This window comes from Lithobates pipiens, unplaced genomic scaffold (genome assembly GCF_037356315.1).
Source record: "Lithobates pipiens isolate NorthernLeopardFrog02 unplaced genomic scaffold, aLitPip1_a1.2 Scaffold_22, whole genome shotgun sequence".
NCBI lineage: Eukaryota > Metazoa > Chordata > Amphibia > Anura > Ranidae > Lithobates > Lithobates pipiens.
This window is the reverse complement of record NW_027507784.1, coordinates 137395508-137417537: the sequence shown is the minus strand read 5'-3', so window position 1 is coordinate 137417537 and position 22030 is coordinate 137395508. Positions and strand designations below refer to the sequence as shown.

General features: G+C 42.4%; 1 protein-coding gene across 6 annotated transcripts in view; it reads left to right on the top strand.

Moving 5' to 3' along the window:
• LOC143924194 (uncharacterized) overlaps positions 1-22030 on the top strand; it is a 491712-nt gene that overhangs the window by 467989 nt on the left and 1693 nt on the right. For all 6 annotated transcript variants that reach the window (XM_077448346.1, XM_077448344.1, XM_077448348.1 and 3 more), the window contains 4 exons: positions 4266-4330; positions 8152-8262; positions 10274-10361; positions 19694-19772. In XM_077448346.1, coding sequence (XP_077304472.1) covers positions 4266-4330; positions 8152-8262; positions 10274-10361; positions 19694-19772 — 343 coding nt within the window. The remainder of the gene's footprint in view (positions 1-4265; positions 4331-8151; positions 8263-10273; positions 10362-19693; positions 19773-22030) is intronic.

Sequence of the window (22030 nt, the reverse complement as noted above, 5' to 3'; positions counted from 1 at the left end):
ATGTATGAAATTTGGCAAATCCAAACTTAGAGGCAAATCCCATTAAAATCTATGGGAAGCAGGATCTTGCTGTTACGTTCTGACCATTTTTAGGGTTAATGGGTAAACTAATGTCACAAAAAATCATGGGAAGCGCTGAACAGTCATGGGTATGTGTAGCAATGAAAAAACATAACAAACTAAAAAATAGTGTACAATGGGGAGATGGCCTTTTCATGTGTCTTGGAAGAAAATGCATAACATTTTTTTTTTTAAATAACATGTTTGGGGTGCCCTAAAGCTTTACATGGTGCATTGATCCAGTGCATTGATCCAGTGCATTGATGCAGTGTCCAGCTGGTAGTTTCTACAGCACCCTCTACAGATGAGCTTAGTGATCCAGGAATGTGTGTGATGGGAATATGGCATGACAGCACCCCAGTCTCATTCATTTCAGATAAAAAAATACTTTTTTTTTGGGCTGCTTTAGCAGCAGCAACACATGCATTTTCATCAAAAGGTAATAAACCCACTTTAACTTTAAGTTTGCCAATAGTTTGCTCTGGCTTTCACTGTTCTTACTGATGTAAAACCTTCCTGTCACTGGCCATTTTTTTGAGCTTTCATTAAAGTGATTGTAAAGGTTAAAAAACAAACAGACATGGTACACTTACTCCAATTCTCCTCTTCTCAGGTCCCCCGTCGGCTCTCCTAGCCCCTCCTCCATGCTAAGTCACTCTGGGGCACTCGAAAGTCTGATCTCTACTGTAGATGAGTGGATCACTGCTGCTATATTTGCTGACATCCTGTAGGTTACCACGAATGTGTAGTAGCATGCTGCAACCTGGAAATAAGGCAGCGATAACCCATACATGCACATTAGCAAAATGGAAGGTGGCTTATCATCATGCATGTGTACATTATTGTCATGATATTTGCTTACTACACACTATGCCTTGCATGTGTAGTTAGCGGCAGTGAAGGGCATTATGATATGATGGGATCTGCTGGCCATAAAATGTGTGTGTAGGAAAAAGGTACAGGTTGCAGCTGCAGAGCCCAGTACAATTTTGCCCTCGGTGAATCTGTCTGCCCATAGGCAAGTCTGTCTAATTCACCCTTGATCCATGTTCCCTCTCCCCGGACACTTAATCCTTGCTCTGTATAATTTCACTTAAGCACAATTTCCCCTTTACTGCCACAGCACCAATGTACAATACCCCACTCACAGCTACTACTGCACCAATGCGTAATACTCCACTTACTACCACTGCACTGATGTTCAATACTCCACTCACTGCCACTGCACCAACATGCAATATCCAGCTCACCTTAATGCAATACTCTACTCCCCTCCACTGCACCGATGTGCCATACCCCACTCACCGCCACTGCATTAACATCCCATATCCTGCTCACCGCCATTGCATTAACGTTCCAAATCCCACTCATCGCCACTGCACCAATGCACAATATCCCACTGACCACCATTTCACTAATGTGCAATATCCCACTCACTTCCATGTAATAACTCTCATCACCAATGCGATGATGTGCAATACCCCATTCAATGCCACTGCATCACTTTGCAATATCTCAATCACCTCCACACAGTACTCCACTCTCCACCACTTCACTGATGCCCAATAGCCACTCACAGCCACTGTGCGAACAAGCAATATCTCACTTTATATCAATGTACCAACACAAAGTACCCAACTCACTGTGATGCAATACACCACTCACTGTCACTGGAAGATGAAAATATCTTACTGACGTAATATGCAATATCTTATTTACCAATTACCACAACTGCACCAATGTACAATATCCTACTCACTGCCACTGCACTGATTTACAATATCCCATTCAGCCCCACTGCAGCAACGTACAATACCCCACTCACTGCTACTACTTTGACACTCAATGTCACACTTACTGCCACTGCACAGATGCACAATATACTCCACTTGCTACCCCTGTAATAATGCCCCACTTTTCGCAACTTCACAGACACTTTATACCCCACTTACCACCAATGCATCAACATGCATTATCTCAATCACCTCCATACAATAACTTACTCACCATCACAACACTGACATGCAATACCTACTCACTGCAACTTCACCAACATGCAAAACCACATGTAGCACTAACCCCCGAAGGAGCTGCTGGTTATTTTTGGGCTTATCATTACCTTCTGTTCTCCTTGTGGCACGTCTTAGGGATGTCCCGTGGTAAATAGCCCAGTAACTTGAGACTGACAACAGATCCACTCAAATGGATTTTATTTGAAAAACTCAGTCAATTGAACAGTCTTTCAACTTGGGATCAGAGGGTTGGGAAGGAAGTTCAGGTACTCTTAGTGTCAAAGTCCAAAAAACATTGAAGAACTGCATCCAGAGAATAGCCATTTGCAGCTGGATGGTCACCCAGGTTGGACAGTCCCTCTCTCACAAGGCCTAGCAGCCAACAAGGTGCTTACTCAGGAACAAGTCTCTGCCAGAGACGTTGTTGTAGAACGTACAAAATAATGTCTCTACCACAGACGTTGTTGTAGAACATGTAGGGAAACTAAACTTTAAACGCTTGTAGGATACTTGGATCTTTCAGCCTGCTTGGCGATATCCACAAGACCCGATTCTCTTGGTTACTTCAGCCCTTCCAGGCTCTTGTTAAGAAAACCAACCCGTATGTGGTGTTCTTCTAAAGAGTCCTCCCCTGGAATGCTCCAAGTACTCTGGGTCTCTCCCAAACCGGAGACGGCACCCAACCACCTCAGAATCCTCCTTTATCTTCCTTGCCTCCTGCTAGCCAGCCCAAGGCATCAAAGTTGGGTGGATCTGCACCCCAGCCTTCCGGGGGGCTGGTCAGGAGGACCAGGACCATGAAGTCAGCACATCATACTGGACCGGAACCCCGAACCACGTGACGTCTGCATCTTAAATACCCTCTCCCAGAGGGCACAGCGAGAGGGCCACTCCCACTGACCTGGCTCTGAAAGAGAGTAACTTAAGCACCTAACCAGACCATAGTTCCACACCTGCCACAAGAGACAGTGCCCCCTGTGGCCAGGCTGAACATCTCTGTCAGGTCACCTTGAGGCCAGGTGACAGATGCACACCGTAGGGATCAGGAGTGTATCGCAAGGTTGTGGACCCTATAGCTGACTGCTGCGCTCAAGAGTCAAGGTGATAGGAAGGCAGGGCCGCCAGAACACCAAGATGGATCCCACCAGGGTTAGAGCGTAAGATTCCCTGGGTCACGGAGTCTAAGAGCCAGCAGGTGTTCACCAAAGCCTCTAGTGGTGAGGATGGACTTGGCTGCAACTGGCTCCAGGTCGCAACCCCCATGGGCCCCCAGCTCACACCCACAGTAGGCAACAGGAGGATAGGGATGGTGAGGGACAAAGCCAAGGTCGGGGCCACAAGCACACAGGAATAGTCAGGGACATGCCAAAAGGTCAGGATCACAGGCAAACAGGGATAGTCAAGGACACGCCAAAGTCGGTAACGGAACAACAGCAGAGCACACGGCAGGTAACAGGAAGCTAACACACAAAGGTTGATCAGCAGGGTTGGCCTGCAGTGCACAGGTTAAAATAGAGTTCTCTGATAGGAGCTAGGGTGGAATCATGCCAGAGGATGGATTACAAAAGCAGTCAGGTGAGGGTCGGCTGGTCTCTAGAGATGAACACATGGAAACAGGTAAGCAGACAAACTCTATTGCAAAACCATGACAATCTCACAGTGCAGTCAGACTGATGCAGAGGCCCAATTTAGACAAATAAACCCAAACCAAACTGCAGCCACTACCACTGTGCTAATGCAAAATACTCCACTCACTACCACTGCACCAACATGCAATTCCCTACTTATCGCCACTGGACCGGCGTGTAATGCCCAATTCCTCACCCCTGTACCAATGCACAATTCTTAACTTGATGTTACTACAACAACATTAATTTCTGCACTTGCTGTCCTTGCACTGAAACACACTTCTGCACTTGTCACATGGCATCGATCGGCACTCTCCACCACTTCACCATCACATCCTTCTGCACCAATTTCCACAGTACTAACAAGAACTTCTTCTCTTACCACAACTGCACCAACATACATACAGGTAATAATTTTAGAGAGAATGTGTTCTTTTCGCTATAAAGCTTTATGTATTTATTTATTGAAATCTGTATATGGTTTGTGCCACAAGGCCAGTTTAGTTGCAAACAATGCATAAAAGAGTAAAAGAAGGATTCTTCATTGATAATTTTTTTTCTTCAGAAAGTGATTGCGCTTTATTGGACCCTACAGAAGATACCTGGACACTTGTTACACCAGTTCTTCAAGTAAGAAACATTTTGATAGATTTAACAGTATTGAAGCCTGCATCAAAATGTACCATTTGTATTTGCTCAAAGGAATAGAACTAGTCCAGAAACACATTTCAATGGTAAATTAAAGTTCCATATTTTTTTTGGCTTCGTGATTTTTTTTTACCAGGCTTCCTCATATTTGCACTGATGTCTCTGCTCATCCAGGTATATTTTCAGCTTACCGATATACTGTATACTTCTATTGTCTACTCATGTATACTGCAGTGCTTTTTTTTTTTGATTACTTGAATTTCTACAAGTAATTTGCGAGATATTCAGATTCAGGTATCCAGGAAAAGCATACACAACCTGTGTGTAGACAGTGGTGGTGTAAACCAGAAGTAAACCATAGAAACACATTAATCATGTTTAAAAAGTATAGACCATGCAGAGTTATAAAAGGTGACTTCTAACTGGCTGCTATGGGTTTTTTTCACGTTTGCTCTTACACTTTATTATCAGACCAGCCTATATGTATTTGTAACACTGGTTTCACAGTGCTGACATGCCTTGGTGTACATACTTCTGTTTATTGAGAGTGTCCACTAGCAGGTAAGAGAAGAACGTTTTCCACACCTTACATCTGATTCAGATCACTTGTCCTTCACAGCAGATGGGCGCAATACATAGCAGGGTTATACCCTGAAAAAGTGCACTCTAGCCAATTCCCTTTATCATGGACAGAAACTTTCCAGGTCTTAAAGTTTAAAGGTAGCTTCCTCCCAGCCAGCAACCTCTTCCTTCTGCCCCCACCCTAAAGCCCCCATGGGATTTCTTCAGGGAGGGAGAGAGAAAGTGGGAGCCTGGATTTGCGCTTTAAAGACCTTCTAGCATCCACCACCAGCCATTTGGTTGTTTCTCTGCTGGAGACCTTTAACTGTATTGTATAAAATGAATGAAATACAGAGAAGCTGAAAGAATAACTTTCCCAGTATTTGTGTTGATTACAGACCTTGCAGATTACAGAGTTGTAGTTGCTGATTTTACAAAGTAGAGTGCAGGTTTTTTCAAGTCAAGTAAAAAATTAGACAAAATTTCAAATAATATTTCAGTTATCTACAGCTAAATATAATTCTTTTGACCTGGTTTGAAATCCTTTTCTTTAATTAAAGGGATACCAAAATGACCTGCCCCAAAGTTTATTGATGAATATAAAATAAACATGCAAATAACATTGTCTGTCTGTACTAGTCTCCTGTTCTACTGATGTAGCTTGACAAATTGGAGCTCCCACAGTGACTGCCAAGTAATCAGACTGTGACTAATGCCTTACTACTAGCAATTTGTTTTCATTTTGCTGAAAATTTCCCCCGCCACAGCCATCATCTTAACAATAAAGCCGCCATGCAACCAATTTTATCCGTACATTACAACACTCTGGTTGAAATACAATAATTCTATTTCCATTCTTGGTATTATTTCAAATTCTTAAAGTTTTTAGTAAACTTGGTTATATTAACCCTTTATGAAAGTTTTCAATCATACTAAACCTTATGGTTAAACAAACATGTAGCACCCTCTAGTTAGGAAGGTGCTAGCGTTAGGATTTTTCTAGCAGAGTAGGAAAATTTAGTCAAGCCTAGCTGCCGGCTAGGCCTGTTTGTTTTTATTCTGGTCTGGGAGTGGCTCAGGGCAAAGTTGGGTGACTCACAGGTAACATCACTGTCCCCTCCCTCTTCTTTCTATAAGGTGCCATAAAGAGAGGAGGAGGATAGAGGAGAGGTGGAGCTGCCTGGGGTATTTTTAGGAGCCTTGGCCAATCCCCGACTTGGATTGGCAGGGGACAGGCCTCCTTAAATGCCTGAGGGCCGCCCAGCTAGGGAGGAGTTGTCGGGTGGAAGAGCTGGAGTGAGAAAGTGTGGAGGCTGTTGGGGGGTGACCTTGGGCTGGGGCTCGGGTGCATCCAGGAGGAGAGACGAGATCCTGGAGGAGAGGCACAAGAGAGCAAAGAGAGGACAGCAGGTTGGAACTGCTTAGAGACTCCAGGGAAACAACTGGTCGCAGCCTGGAGGGCTGGTGAGTGAAACACAATCGGGAGGACTGGGGAGGCACACCTGAGAGAACTGGGAGATTGCAGTTTGAGCTGGGTGCAGATCCAGAAGAGAGGACTGTGGGAAGGGCAGCGGAGAGAGGTAATTGCAGCCAGGCTTGCTGGTAGGGCCTGAAGAGAGCTGTCTGGGATTGGTAGCTGAATAGAGGACAGTTAGAACCTGAACTATTTCTACACTAAAGGGGCCTGAAGTCCCTGCCCGCAAAAGGCAGTTCACTGAGACCTGGCTGAATTAGCATAAGGTCTACCCATGCGGTGCTAGCTAGTCTGGAGCAATGCTGTATCCTGGCCTAGGCAGCACTATACAGGAAGGCAGCACAAAAAGAGTCCCTGACGGCTTGCGCTGTCAGTGTAGTGCCAGTCTTATGGGGTGGATTGGGCTGAGAGGCAAATAAGTCTAGCACCCCCATAAAGCAGACACACTGCTTCCGGTATGTGGATGGCTGGCATTCCGCAGCTGTGAGGGGGGTGCCACTTCTAATTTTTACTGTCCTATCATTCTGGACCACAAACCCTCCTCACTGTGCTATATGTTTTCTGTTGCACCATTGGCATGGTTATATCTTCTTAGTACTCTCCATAAAATTATCAGAAATTTGTGCTTAAAGTAGAACTATAGGCAACGCTTTTTTTTTTCCACTTTGGATATAGTAAGGGAGGGTTATAGCCCCAGTCAGTTTATCTTTTACCATCCCTGTCCCATTGCAGAGATTTCTCTTGACTTCCTGCCCCATAGCCAAACAGGAAGTGAGAGGAATGCTATGCAAATTAAGGGAATCCATTGCCCCCCCAGGCCCTCAGAACTAGTGTCCCCACTTGAAAATGTCAAGGCGGGTCTTAAACAGCAAGGGGCGTGGCCTTGACAGGAAGGGGTTGGTAATATTTAAATTAGGGGGTGCGAGTTTAGTCAGGCCTTGGGCAACACAAAACCTAAATACACTACTGGTCTGGAGGAGTAACAGTCTGCAGCAAGGGAAGTGCTGGTGGAGTAACAGTCTGCAGCAAGTGAAGTGCTGGAGGAGTAACGGTATGCAGCAAGTTGCGTGAACAGGTGAACCACTACATTCAGCAACCCCTACAAACACATGATTCAATTTACTGTAAAACAAAAACTTTATGTTGCAATGTTTTTTCTGAAAGAGAAATTCATGAAACAGCAAATTAATGTTTGTTAGCAAGGCATGATGTTAAAAATGTTAAAGCTGAGCAAGGGCTGACCACCCACAGCTTTTCCTGGGTGTTGCAGGTAAGTGCGTGGTAGCTCCAAAATATGATCCGGATTAGATATCCAAAGAAAGGAGAAGGAAGGAATAAAAGAAGGAAGGGGTATGTTCAAAAAATATAAAAACTTATAAAATGGTGGAGTGAAGCCTGCAAGGTCAGTCTGAACCATCTGTGTCCCCAGTATAATTATACCTAATTTAATAGCACCCAATTTTCTCAAACGGGTGCTTTGATTATTAGGAATACAAGAAAACTTAATTTTAGCCATTATACAAGTCTGAAAAAATCATTGTCATGGTACTTAATTTTTACACAGAGTTTGCACAGATGCTATCCAATGATGACTAGAGAGCAATGACAGTAAATAATGAACAATAAACAGCTTACAACAGCCTCTATGCGCAGGTATAGAAAGGAGCAAGATAATTAACATGGTTTACTTTAAAGGTGGTCTGCTAAATTTCATTTGGTTCTTCTTTCATATATTTCTAATATCTTATTCTTATGTTGTGTTTTCCAGTTGCGGTGTCACTGCTATACTCCCAAAAGGGTATCCCCTATAGTCTCTGAGCAAGATATTAAGAACACACAGAACAATATAGAGGAATTGCTGTATCAGATAGGGACATTGGTAAGATTTTTCTCCTGAGATTATAAGTGCAGAGACCACAAAGCTTGGTTATAAATAATATGCTCACATTTCTCAGAAAGTAGTATTGATTGTGAGAAATCACATTAACATTAATCAATGAACACTTACAGTTAGTAATAGTTTAACCCCCAAGTTCCTTAGTGAATCATAAATAATAGTGATGTTTTAGTGTGGATGAAGGATGCTTTAGAATTAGCGTGTTATACTAATGTTGGTTTTAGAAATTAACCTTCTTCCAACCAACCTAATTCTAACACTTCAATTATAAGAGATGCAACGGAATAAAAAAATCTTGATATGGATTTTTTTAATGGCAATTCCAGAGTTGTTTGTACGGGGTTCTGGCAAAACATAAACACAATTAATTACTGTTATAGATATGTTCTTTAAAGAGTTTATGTTATGGTAATATAAACCCAAAACTGTTGTGGATATAAAGTGCGGGCACCAAGAGGTACCTTTAGAAGCCTCCCAAACCCTCCTGCCATGGATGAATTGTAGGCCATTATGATGGAAAAAACTTCATGCCCTGATGCTGAATCTTGCATGCCACTACCTGCCTCCTGAACATTTCAGATGATCCTATACATAATAGTGATGGGCTAGTATGAATGGGTGGGGGATTAATGGCTAGCTCCCAGTTACATAATTTTCCCTTAGGTAAAGTAATACATGATTTATATAAAGGCTGATTAGTATGCTCTCTATTATGCAGGCCATACACATTTTTTTTTATTCAACTAGCAGGTTGAACGAGAAAAGATTAACAGATTTCCTCATCGTTTGATGTGGATGAATAAATCAATCCCGCAGAGCTACTTTATTCTGCTGGTAGGGGGTATTTTCTCGCCAGCAGAATACAAGGGTCACTGTTGCCAGATATTGCCAATGGCACTGGTCATTTACGAAAAAAACGACTGTACAACCGGCTAGCCCATTAAAGAGGAAGAAAACCCTGATGGGTTTACTTCCTCTTTGATTCCCTGCAAAGGTAAAGCATAATGGACTACTATGCATCGCATAGTAGTCCATTATGTGTCACTTACCTGACACAGGAACCGCCGTCCCCTTGTGTACAGAGCCTCCATCTTCTTGGTGGGTCTCGCTGCTCCGGCGCTGTCATTCATCGGAGCGGTGATGACGTCACTCCCGTGCATGTGCACGGGAGCCGCCACTTGTGGCATATCACCGTTAAGTGTGGCGCGCTCAGTGCATGCACCGTAGACAGCAGTGCCTGTCTTTCGGCAAATATCTCCTAAACCTTGTAGGTTTAGGAGATATTTCTTGGACCTACAGGTAAGCCTTAATCTAGGCTTACCTGTAGGTCAAAGTGGTTTGTAAGGGTTTACAACCACTTTAATGGATCACAATTCAGCCTGTCCCTGCCTAAACGGCTGAAATTCAATCCATATATAGCCAGCTTTACAATGACAGATACTTTCCTAAGCTTGTGGGAGGTTGTTAGCTTGCAAAAAGAACAAGTGACCATTAGTCCTGGATGTAGGATATATTACGTGACTATAAATCTAGATTTATTTATAGACTACTAGTTTTGCTTGTGTTTGAGAAGGGGTGTAGGAATAAAGATGTGGCCATCGGTCTAGAGTTTTGAGGTTGCTTTGGCTGATCATCTGCTCAGGTGGTAGGGCAGGGGTAGGCAACCATAGCATTCCAGCTGATGTAGAACGAAGCCCATGAGACATTGCAAGACTGATGAGACATTACAAGGCTCTGACAGCACAGGAATTGCTCCCAGAGGCAGAGGAATTATAGGATTTGTAGTTTAACCAAAGCTGGAGTGTCTACCCCTGTTGTAGGGTGTGTGATATGACTACTTTTTTGGGGAACTGGTTATTGGTCCAGGGAATGTAATGCAGATCTCAAGCAGTGCATTGGAAGTAGCTATCAGGTCAATTGAGAGATAAATGTTGATTGCATCTGTTTATACTTTTCAACTTAGAAATTACTCATTATGTCCCACCTCATATAGGATGAAAAGTCTCATTGGGATCTTAGCTGGAGGTTGGATTACTATCTGCCTGGCTATAGAGAACGTTCTTCCGCAAGACAAAAAAAAGGTATTAAATTTGTTCTAATGTTTCTCTATTAAATTTAACCTCTCAGCCATTTAGATTTTTAAAATTTTAAAAGTCTTGCCTAAAAGCAGGTATCATAACATGTTTGTTATTACGCTAAATAGCCACAAAATACTCCTCTGTTTACCTTTCTGATTTAAATTTACAGAGCCTGTCTTCCTTTTTTTTTACTAAGGCCTTTAAATGTGCTATGCTCCTGTCCAATTCAATAAAGTGTATCTCAAGCTAAACCTTTTTTCTAGTTTTGAATAAAATAAGGATGGGGGATTGACCCTGTTAGTTTATTCTGTAGGTGTATCCACTGGGTGATTCAACCTATTTGTACAAGTGACCGTCACTAGGACTGAAAGTGAAGAAAAATTCAAAATTCTGATTTGTCAAGAAATAGAAGGGTAGGCTTCCCATGGGAACACTTGTTTCAGGGACAATTGTCTAGAAAAGGATTTCCCTAATTTTGGAATGATTCCTTCTCACTTCCTGAAACAGGGCATTATAGGAAATATTCCTAGTGGAACACAGAAGGCAAAAGAAAAAGTTTTAACGTTTCTCTACTCTAAAAGAAAATGTTTGGGCTTTAGGGCCGGCTTTTTAAAGGCACTGTTCTTAGAAAATAGCAATTCTTATCTAGGGAATTCAAGCTTTAGTATTGATGTGAATCTAAAATAGAGGGCACACAGGGGAAGGTTTCCTAAAAAATAAAGGTGGTAGTACTTTTTACTGTTTATATTTATTAGTTCAGCCACTTTAGCCCTGGAAGGTTTTACCCCTTCATGACCAGAACATTTTTTGCGATACAGCACTGCTTTATTTTAACTGACAACTGCGTGGTCATGCGACACTGTACCCAAATAAAATTGATATCCTATTCCCACAAATGGAGCTCTTTTGATGGTATTTGATCACCTCTGCGTTTGTTTGTTTTTTTGTGCTATAAACAAAAAAAAAGCTACAATTTTGAAAAAAAAAAAATATATATTTTTTTACTTTCTGCTATAAGACATATCCAATAAAAAAATTCAAATTTCTTCATAAGTTTAGGCCAATATATATTCAGCTACATATTTTTGGTTAAAAAAATCCCAATAAGTGTACATTGATTGGTTTGCGCAAAAGTTATAGCATCTACAAACGATGGGATATTTTTATGGAATTTGTATATATTTATTTTACTAGTAATGGCGGCGATCAGCGATATTTAGCAGACTGTGACATTGCGGCAGACAAATCGGACACTTAACTGACATTTTTGACACTTTTTTGGGGACCAGTGACACTAATACAGTGATCAGTGCTAAATATATGCACTGTTACTGTACTAATGACACGGTATGGGAAGGAGTTAACACAAAGGGCGATTAAAGAGTTAAGTGTGCCCCTAGGGGGTGCTTTCTAACTGTGTGGGAGATGGTTTGACTGGGCAAAGAGGTCTGTGTTCCTGCTTAGCAAAAACACAAGATCTCTCTCTTTCCCTCTGGCAGAACAGCAATCTGCCTTGTTTACATAGGCAGATCACCATTCTGCCTCTTCTGGGAACGGTAGCAGGTGACTGGTAGAAATTGGGTCTGCCGTACTCGCTGATTGGCTCCCCCTCTGCCCATGCACCCCACATAGCTACTGCATGGAACAACGTACAGATACGTCATTTAGCGCAACCTGGCTGCGTTGCAAATGTTCGGAAGGTGGTCCGGAACCGGTTAAAATGGTTAAAAATTTGACATTAAAATACTAACTATAAAAAAGTAAAAATTTAATAAGGAAAGCTGCTAATCACATTCATGATTGTAAGCTTAAAGTGGTTGTAAACCTCTCTGTGCCACTTGTACCTATAGGTAAGCCTATAATAAGGCTTACCTATATATATACTGTAAATAGCTCCTAAATGTGTGCCGTTTAGTAGATATTTGCTGTACACTGTGCTGTGAAGAAATGGCCCTCCCCATTAGCAAGTGCCATCACTGACGGCTCCTGTGTGCATGCTCAGGAGTGACGTCATGCGACTCTGGCCATTCACAGAGCCGGAGTCCGTGGCCCCGAAAGGAAGAGGGGCGAAGATGAATGCAGCCGCCAGCGGAGACAGTGTGGGCTTTGTTTGCAGGTATATGCCACATAATAGGCTAGTAAGCGATGCCCATTATGCTGTTACTTTGCCTGGGAAAAAAGAGGAAGTAAAACCCATCAGGGTTTACTTCTTCTTTAATTATAAAAAAGCTTTAATGACCTTTATTTTCAGTCATGTGTCTGTAATTTTCAAATCTCATTGAACTTAGGAGAAAATAACTGTCTATTTGGCAGAGTAAACTTTTTCTCAGAATTTTTGCTGTAGAACTTGCCCTTGGTCCAAGTTATCCTGGTTCACCTACCCAAGGGCCTGAAATATCAAGAGCCAGATAGCCCCCAGCCAGCTTCCAGAACCTGGGGCTGCCTGTCCAGTGCTGAGTGGTCTCTTTTTTGTATAGATGTTATCAGAAAAAAAAAATTTGAGCCCAAAGGAAAAAAATGATCCCATCTCTCACTTCTATAAATGTTCTACTGATTTTGTCACCTATGCTCTCAGGTGCCTTTGTTGTCTACTTTACATTGGTAGAAATATTAGGGCTCTGCGAACTAGATGTGGTGAACATAGGAGAGCCATTGAGCAGAGTGAAACAAACAAGAAATACAGTGTACCTAGACACTTTAAAGAGGTGCATGCCAAATCCACAGCAGGATTGCAAATCTGGAGCATAGATCAGGTTCCCAATACTTTCTCCAAAGCACAAAGATTAAAAAAATTCTGCAAACAGGAGGTTATCCTTGAACACTCTGCAGGGCTTAATGAAGAAATCAAAACCAATACCATCATACAGTGGTGTGAAAAAGTTTGCCCCCTTCCTCATTTCCTGTTCCTTTGCATGTTTGTCACACTTAAGTGTTTCGGAACATCAAACCAATTTAAACAATAGTCAAGGACAACACAAGTAAACACAAAATGCAATTTGTAAATGAAGGTGTTTATTATTAAAGGTGAAAAAAAATCCAAACCATCATGGCCCTGTGTGAAAAAGTGATTGCACCCTAAACCTAATAACTGGTTGGGCCACCCTTAGCAGCAACAACTGCAACCAAGCGTTTGCGATAACGTGCAATGAGGCTTTTACAGCGTCCTGGAGGAATTTTGGCCCACTCATCTTTGCAGAATTGTCCTAATTCAGTTACATTAGAGGGTTTTCGAGCATGAACGGCCTTTTTAAGGTCATACCACAACATCTCAATAGGATTCAGGTCAGGACTTTGGCTAGGCCACTCCAAAGTCTTCATTTTGTTTTTCTTCAGCCATTCGGTGGTGGACTTGCTGGTGTGTTTAGGATCATTGTCCTGCTGCAGAACCCAAGTTCGTTTCAGCTTGAGTACACGAACAGATGGTCGGACATTCTCCTTCAGGATCTCTTGGTAGACAGCAGAATTCATAGTTCCTTTTATCACGACAAGTCTTCCAGGTCCTGAAGCAGCAAAACAGCCCCAGACCATCACACTACCACCACCATATTTTACTGTTGGTATAATGTTCTTTTTATGAAATGCAGTGTTCCTTCTACGCCAGATATACTTGGACACACACTTTCCAAAGAGTTCCACTTTTGTCTCATCGGTCCACAGAATGTTGTCCCAAAAGTCTTGGGGATCATCAAGATGTGTTGTGGAGAAATTGAGACGAGCTTTGATGTTCTTTTTGCTCAGCAGTGGTTTTCTCCTTGGAACTCTGCCCTGCAGGCCATTTTTGCCCAGTCTTTTCCTGATGGTGGAGGCATGAACGCTGACCTTAACTGAGGCAAGTGAGGCCTGCAGTTCCTTGGACGTTGTTGTGGGGTCTTTTGTGACCTCTTGGATGAGTCGTCGCTGCGCTCTTGGGGTAATTTTGGGCGGCCGGCCACTCCTGGGAAGGTTCACCACTGTTCCATGTCTTCGCCATTTGTGGATAATGGCTCTCACTGTGGTTCGCTGGATTCCCAAAGCTTTGGAAATGGCTTTATAACCCTTTTCAGACTGATAGATCTCAATTACTTTCTTTCTCAATTGTTCCTGAATTTCTTTGGGTCTCAGCATGATGTGTAGCTTTTAAGGATCTTCTGGTGGACCTTACTGTGTCAAGCAGCTCCTATTTAAGTGATGCCTTGATTGTGAACAGGTGTGGCAATAATCAGGCCTGGGTGTGGCTAGAGAAATTGAACTCCGGTGTGGACAACCACAGTTATAGTATGTTTTAACAAGGGGGGCAATCACTTTTTCACACAGGGCCATGATGGTTTGGATTTTTTTTCACCTTTAATAATAAACACCTTCATTTACAAATTGCATTTTGTGTTTACTTGTGTTGTCCTTGACTATTGTTTAAATTGGTTTGATGTTCCGAAACACTTAAGTGTGACAAACATGCAAAGGAACAGGAAATGAGGAAGGGGGCAAACACTTTTTCACACCACTGTATTAATCACTTAGCTGTATTACATAGCTATTGTTTTCTAATATATAATGTTCCTTTTATTCTTTTACAATATAAAATGTTCATCTATTTTTTTATACATTCTTATTTATATAGAGTCAAAACCAATGCTGTCATGTAAATCACTTACCTGTATTACATAGCTATTGTTGTTCTAATATATAATGTTTCTTTTTGTATAGAATCCCCTTAATATTATTTTATTGTTTAATAATTAAATTCATAAAACATTGCTAAGGTTCTGGTTTAAGATCATATGTGTTCTTTTACCATGGGTCCAAAGTTTTCCTTTAAACTCTTTCAATGCCCTATATTTATTATGTCCTTCCCTATTAAGTAGACATGTGCGCCGTCAATAAATTTGTTTTGTTTCGTTCCGTTTTGTATTAGCCATTAATTTGTATTCATAATTCCGATCCGAAATTCAATTTGGATTTGTACGAAATACGAATTAACAATGTGAAATGTTAATGACACCCCCAGATCAGTTCGCATATCGCAGTGCGATCTGCAAACTCGGATCGCATGGTGTGAACACCCATGCGATCCGATTCTGCTGCGGGCCAAAAAAAGGGTCCCGTGCGAATTTGCGGCGGGTGCGGCGGGTGCGGCGGGTGCGACACGAATTCAGCCATACTATCTGTATGGCTGAACTCGAATCGCACAGAGATCGGATGTGATTTGCACTGCAGTGCGGTGCGAATCACATTCGTTCTCATAAACCGCTGTAATGTGAACCCAGCCTTAGTGACACTGGCGACGGGGGGTGATCACGGGGTTAAACCTTTATTGGGGGGGTTAGGGGGGCACATTAGAACTAAAGGGGGCTAACCCTAACTGCCCTAACAGTTACTACAGTCACAAATGACACCAATGCATGCCCATGGCATGCGTGAGCAATATATCATTTAGTGACAACTTTGTGAAAAAAAAAAATAAAAAATAAGTTTGTAATTTTCCCGCAACTTGTGGCAAAATATAAAATATTCCATGGACTCAACATGCCTCTCAGCAAATAGCTTGGGGTGTCTACTTTCTAAAATGGGGTCATTTGTGGGGGTTTTGTGCCATCTTGGCATTTTATGGCCTTCAAAACTGTAATAGGTAGTGAGGAGTGAAGTCAAATATTTACGCCCTTAGAAAACCTGAAGGCGGTTCTTGGCTTTCGGGGCCCCGTACGCAGCTAGGCTCCCAAAAAGTCCCACATATGTGGTATCCCCGTACTCAGGAGAAGCAGCAGAATTTATTTTGGGGTGTCATTTCACATATGCCCATAGCATGTGTGAGCAATATATCATTTAGTGACAACTTTGTGAAAAAAAAATAAAAAAAAATTAAAGTTTGTAATATTCCCACAACTTGTGGCAAAATATAAAATATTCCATGGACTCAAAATGCCTCTCAGCAAATAGCTTGGGGTGTCTACTTTCTAAAATGGGGTCATTTGTGGGGGTTTTGTGCCATCTTGGCATTTTATGGCCTTCAAAACTGTAATAGGTAGTGAGGAGTGAAGTCAAATATTTACGCCCTTAGAAAACCTGAAGGCGGTTCTTGGCTTTCGGGGCCCCGTACGCGGCTAGGCTCCCAAAAAGTCCCACATATGTGGTATCCCCGTACTCAGGAGAAGCAGCAGAATTTATTTTGGGGTGTCATTTCACATATGCCCATAGCATGTGTGAGCAATATATCATTTAGTGACAACTTTGTGTAAAAAAAAAAAATATTTTTTTTGTCATTATTCAATCGCTTGAGGCAAAAAAATAAAATATTCAATGGGCTCAACATGCCACTTATCAATTTCCTTAGGGTGTCTACTTTCCAAAATGGGGTCATTTGGGGGGGTTTTGTACTGCTCTGCCATTTTAGCACCTCAAGAAATGAGATAGGCAGTCGTAAACTAAAAGCTGCGTAAATTCCAGAAAACGTACCTTAGTTTGTAGATGTGACAACTTTTGCGCAAACCAATAAATATACAATTATTGACTTTTTTTTTTACCAAAGACATGTGGCTGAATACATTTTGGCCTAAATGTATGACTAAAATTGAGTTTATTGGATTTTTCTAATAACAAAAAGTAGAAAATATCATTTTTTTTCAAAATTTGCGGTCTTTTTACGTTTATATCGCAAAAAATAAAAATCGCAGAGGCAATCAAATACCATCAAAAGAAAGCTCTATTTGTGGGAAGAAAAGGACGCAAATTTTGTTTGGGTACAACATTGCATGACCGCGCAATTACCAGTTAAAGCAGCGCAGTGCCAAATTGTAAAAAGACCTCTGGTCATTTACCAGCAAAATGGTCTGGTCTGAAGGTGGTTAACCTCCTTGTTTTAATGTTTTTAATAAACTTATACACTTAGATGGTGGCGCCTTCTGCTTTTTCATTTGTTTAGTGCACAGAGATCATATAATACTCTGCTGGAAGAGCTGCAGCCATTGACCAAGTGGTACTCCCATATTTGGACTCTTTTACCTTGAGACTATTAGTTTGCACTATAGAGTTTTCTTTTCTTTGTTCCTGTTTGGTGGATGAGGTGAACCTTTGCTTACGTCCATCATCAAATTATGTGCAAGAAGAAATACAGTAATTTTATTTTCCTTGCACGTGATTGGGTAATTTTTTCAAATCAGATTTTGACCACATTCACTAAGTTAAGGTAAAATTCAGCTGCAAAGTGGACAGTCCATTTGCCTTAAGTAAATCAACCCCATTATGTTTCATGCTACCTTACATACTGTCTTGTAGACTATACTAGGATATTTCTATGTAGCTTTTACTGCACCATATGATGTCCTACTTTTTGTAAGCTCTCATGTGATTACACATCTTGTCATAGCTCAGTGCCTCAGAGGACTAGGTTGCATTGCAATCCAGAATAGTAAGGATCATATACTGTAGATGTTGGATTGCATTGTTCTTACTCTTTATTATTATCCAGTGAATCCCTTCACCAATTACCAACAGTAGAAACAAATGTGAAACACCCCCACCTATAACTACTTTTTGCAGTAAGGAGCACATGGAAGAGCAACACATGTCAAAGAACAACAAAAAAAATTCCTTGCTCATGTACCAGCCAGCCTGCAACAAACCAAATTGACCCTGTCTAACAGTTCATGTTAAATCCAGGGGGTTTAGCTTGCTCAGTCAGGGTCAATTTGATTTGTTGCAGTCTGGCTGGTAATTGAGCTGGGAATTTGTGTTTGTTGTTCTTTGATAACTGTACAGTCCAATTGACACCAGAGTTAGACCTACTTCACTCAGTTATCAGCACTCAGTAACAGAACTGGTCAGCCAAATCCCCTTACTTCTTCTGCAATGCAACACTTGTGATGAGGGATTTGGCTGTTACTCTGCAATTCATGAATTAAGCACTAATATGGGAGGGCAGAAAGTAGCCTTATTAAGGGAGAGAAAAAAGGTACACAAGGGTACAAGGACTATAAGGGGTACAATATTATAATGAGTTAACCACTTGCCGCCCGCCCTATAGGCAATTGACGGTGGCAAAGTGGTTGCATAATCCTGATCGGATGTCATATGACGTGATCAGGATTATGATCCGCTGCGCGCCCCCGGGGGCGCGCATCGCGGCGATCGTTGTTGTGGGATGTCAGTCTGACACCCGGCAACTACGATCTCGGTAAAGAGTCTCTGACGGAGACTCTTTACCACGTGATCAGCCGTGCCCAATCACGGCTGATCACAGTGTAAATAGGAAGAGCCGGTGATCGGCTTTTCCTCACTCGCGTCTGTCAGACGCGAGTAGAGGAGAGCCGATCGGCTGCTCCTCTGACAGGGGGGGTCTGTGCTGATTGACTATCAGCACAGCCCCCCCCGAGGATGCCCACACTGGACCACCAGGGACGCCACCAGACCACCAGGGATGCCAAGCAAAAGGTAATCCTCCCTAGACCACCAGGGATGCCAATCAGTGCCACAATGGATGCCAATCAGTGCCCATAATGGGTGCCAATCAGTGCCCACAATGGGCATCACTGATTGGCATGCATTATTGTTTGGCACTGATTGGCATCCATTAGTACAGTATAACAATACAATGCCGCCTATGAGTGCCCACCTGTGCCGCCTATGAGTGCCCACCTGTGCCGCCTATGAGTGCCCACCTGTGACACCTATGAGTGCCCACCTGTGCCGCCTATCAGTGTCCACCCGTGCAAACCTATCAGTGCCCACCCATGCCCATCTGTGCCGCCTATCCATGCCCATCTGTGCCACCCATCCATGCCAATCTGTGCCAGCTATCAGTGCCAATTTGTGCCACCTATCAGTGCCCATCCATGTCTCCCATCAGTGCCACCCATCAGTGCCGCCTATCAGTGCCCATCAGTGCCACCTCTCAGTGCCACATATCCGTGTCCATCAATGCCACCTCATCAGTGCCACTTCATTGGTGCCACATCATTGGTGCCCATCAGTGCCGCCTTATCAGTGCCCATCAGTGTAGCCCCATCAGTGCCCATCAGTGAAGGAGAAAACATACTTATTTACAAAGTTTTGAAACTGAAACAAAAAAAACATATTTTTCTTCAAATTTTTCGGTATTTTTTTATTTGTAGCGCAAAAAATAAAAACCGTAGAGGTGATCAAATAACACCAAAAGAAAGCTCTATTTGTGGGAAAAAAATGATAAAAATTTCATTTGGGTACAGTGTAGCATGACCGCGCAATTGTCATTCAAATTGCGACAGCGCTGAAAGCTCAAAATTGGTCTGGGCAGGAAGGTGTTTAAGTGCCCAGTATTGAAGTGGTTAAAATTTATAAAACTTTATATTGACTTTAGTTTCATGCTATTTTTTTTCTTATTTTAGTGGAACCCCAGCCTGCACAATGTCACAAAAAGGGCAAAAATACAGATGTTTTTCAGAGGCTATATGTTCAAAGAAGAAGGTGAGGCCACTACATATTGATTGAAATACCACACATAAAGCTACATTTAACAAAACTTTCTCTGGGCTCTTGTGTATATCTTTGGACTGAGTTCCATTTAAAACTTTTGGAGATGTGGTTCTGGAGAAGGAGGGGGTGTTGTTATATAAGTTTCAAACAGTAAATATTAAAATCTTCAAAGCAAGCTGAGCCAAAAAAGAGATCAAGTCCAATAATTTAGTGTTCCGCTGTTGTCTAGCTTTCTGGTTTAAAGTGGTTGTAAACCCTTACAACAGACTTTGACCTACAGGTAAGCCTAGATTAAGGCTTACCTGTAGGTCCAAGAAATATCTCCTAAACCTACACGGTTTAGGAGATATTTGCCGAAAGACAGGCACTGCTGTCTACGGCGCATGCGCCGTAGACAGCGGTGCGCAGGCGCACTGAGCGCGGCATCGTCTTCGCCGAATGACAGCGGCGGAGCAGCAAGACCCCACCGACAAGATGGATGCGCTGGACTACAGGGGGGACAGCGGTGAGTGACTTTGCTGGCTCCTGTGTCAGGTAAGTGACACATAATGGACTACTATGCGATGCATAGTAGTCCATTATGCTTTGCCTTTGCAGGGAATGAAAGAGGAAGTAAACTCATCAGGGTTTACTTCCTCTTTAAGCTGTTGGGTTACCCAAACAGGAACATGCTTTTTTTGTTTCCAAATATCTAGAGTAGACTCCTTACTGTCTCAAATAAGGTTAGGTTATTGGTTAGTATATCAGATATGCTATCTCATGCAGTATTAAGTAAGGACTAACATTTATAATACTGCAAGTATGAGAACATTTTGAAAGTTTTTCTGTATTTTTCTCATGGCAGAAAACTTGACATTACATTATTGACATCCTTCTGAAAGTGTTGACTCTCTTTGGCTTTGTACTTTCTTAACCTAGGTTCACACCTATGTATTTTTTTTGTGTGCGTTTTGCAGTTTCTACAAAAGCACTACAGTCCACTTTACACGGTTTCCTATGGTACAAGTTCACATCTATGCATTTTGCGGCCAGTGCCTTTTTGGAAAGGCTCAGGGACTTTTTTCCCACAATTTGTGGGTAATCAACTTCAATGGGACAGCACCAGAATTTCAAGTGTTGTTTTTGTGATGTGATTTTTGATGTGTTTTTTTCATTTAACACTGTATAGAGCTGGTTACTAAGCAGGGGGCTGGGAAGCCAACCCCCGTGTTCTTAACAACCGAGTCAGCTGTCAGCGGGGTCTAGTATTGATTCAGAGGTGACTCCCCAACCAAAGTAGAAAAGAAATGGCATGGGGTCCCCCCAAGATCCATATTAGACCCTTATCAGAGCATGCTGCCTGGCAGGTCAGGAAAGGGAGGGTACAGGTGAGCCCCCTCCCCCCTCCTGAACCATACCAAGTTGCATGTCCTCAACATGGGGGTGGCCCTGCGCCCCCACCCCAAAGCACCTTGCCCCCATGCCGATGAGGATAAAGGCCTCTTCCCAACAACCCTGGCCAGTGGTTGTTGGGTACTGTGGGCAGGGGGTTTATCGGAATCTGGAAGCTCCCCTTTAGGAAGGGGCCCCCAGATCCCCATCCCCCCCCTTTGTGAATGGGTATCAGGTACAACATACCCCTACCCATTCACCCGACAAAAAGTTGTGAAATTTAAAAAACAACAAACCAATTTTTGACTAGGGATGGGCGAATGGTTTGGCCCTATCATAAGTTCGGACCCCTGAACTGACCACAATGCATTGTGGTGCTGAACAGTGCATTGCAAGCCCTGATTGGCTGAAGCAGTGAAAGCTTCAGTCAATTAGAGCACAGAGCACTGTCAGAGTCATGATTGGACACTGTCATCATGACTTTATACAATCATGGCTCATTCCCGCCCCACAGTATAAAAATATTCTTTCAATGGCAGACATTTTCAGTATGATTTCGGTGTGGAGAGGGATATAACAAATTATTAATAAAAAAAAAAAAAAAAAAAAAAGACTATCACTTTAAACTCTAATACTAAATATTAGGAGCAGAATCAAATTGTGGTCAAACAATGTTCTTAGGGGTATACATTTACAGCAAGTGAATCAATCACTGTCATTTAAAAACAAATTCACCAGGCAGATACAGCAGCAGTGAATGTTTGACGATTGTTATATTCCAGTCCAATGAGAACCTTCAGGGCCTAAGATACATGACATCCTTCTGTATGCAGTGGGTTGTGAGGCACAGTGGGTGCAAGGTGGATAAAGTTATTGGG